The sequence below is a fragment of the Sphaeroforma arctica genome, assembly GCF_001186125.1.
Source record: "Sphaeroforma arctica JP610 unplaced genomic scaffold supercont1.6320, whole genome shotgun sequence".
NCBI classification, from domain to species: Eukaryota; class Ichthyosporea; order Ichthyophonida; genus Sphaeroforma; species Sphaeroforma arctica.
Genome location: NW_014034238.1, coordinates 1 through 1401, shown reverse-complemented (window position 1 = coordinate 1401; position 1401 = coordinate 1). Strand labels below are relative to the sequence as shown.

At 32.8% G+C, this 1401-nt stretch overlaps 1 protein-coding gene across 1 annotated transcript; it reads right to left on the bottom strand.

Annotated features, from left to right (window-relative positions):
* Positions 1–715: 715 nt before the first annotated feature.
* Positions 716–983, bottom strand: SARC_15558 (hypothetical protein; the record flags this gene model as incomplete). The annotated part of the gene is made up of 1 exon (XM_014290323.1): positions 716–983. A coding segment is annotated over one exon (268 nt), but the record flags the coding sequence as incomplete, so codon positions are not given.
* Positions 984–1401: the final 418 nt, after the last annotated feature.

Here is a 1401-nt window from a genome sequence, read left to right as displayed (position 1 = left end):
GTATGTATATATGTATGTATGTATGTATGTATGTATGTATGTATGTATGTATGTATGTATGTATGTATGTATGTATGTATGTATGTATGTATGTATGTATGTATGTATGTATGTATGTATGTATGTATGTATGTCTGTACATATGTATGTATTATGTATGTATGTATGTATGCATATGTATATATGTATCTAGATATATATGCATGGATGAATATATGTATATGTATGTATGTGTAGGCTACAGAGTACATAAATGCATCTATGAAATGCTCTAATCTACTCCTCGGGCGATGAAATCGACCACCGAAGTGCATACTACAATATGTATAGGTGTTTTAGTATAGTACAGTATATATAGGTGTATGCGTTTACCAACGTATGTATATGTGTATGCGAATACCACAGTCTGTATAGGTATTTTTGAATAGTATATATAGGTATATATAGTATAGTATATATAGTATATATAGTATATATAGTAAAGTATATATAGGTGTATTCGTATTAACAGTATACATAGGTATATGGGTCAATAAAATACATGAGCTTATATTTCGTATCTATGTACATATTTGGATCAAGGTTTATATACCCATAAAACCAGCCTAATATATACATACCTACCTACATACCTACATAAATACATACATACCTATATACATACAAAAAACTAAAACCCAGCTCATGACTATTCTCACATCACCACCCCCTTGTCTCAGTACACACCCTGGTTGCTAGCCGCTTGCTTAGCAACCGTTTTCTGCTCCACCACTTTACTCGCATAAGTGCGCAGCGCCAATTTCCGATATAAAATCAGGTCCGGGATTTCTAATCCCGATTCTAGTTCGCGCAGGCGTCCTAATTGCTGCTTCTCAAACACACTGTTGGTTGGGGCTCCGGTATCTCCGCGTTCTTGCAGTAGCACTACATACAGAGAGATATACTCACGCCGCAGAGAGGAATAGGCCTTGATATCTTCCCACCTAGGAATGTATAGGGTAGGATGTAGGTTGTGAGTAACAGATAGTACGGGTGTATGTACGTATGTAATACATGGGTATGTATATGTATGAAGATATGTATGTAGGTATGTATGTATGTATGTATGTAATTACGTATGCATGAAGGTAGGTACGTATGAATGTGTGTATTACTTGCGTGTATGTATGTAAGTAAGTATGTATGTATGTATGTATGTATGTATACATGTTTGTGTGCATGTATGGATATATATGTATGCATGAACGTTTTTATATATGTAAATGCATATATATAATATATATATATATATATATATATATATATAACGAGAGAGATACGGAGAGAGAGAGTGTGTGTGTGTATAATTATACAAATATATATATACATATATATATATATAAACATTTATATATTTACATA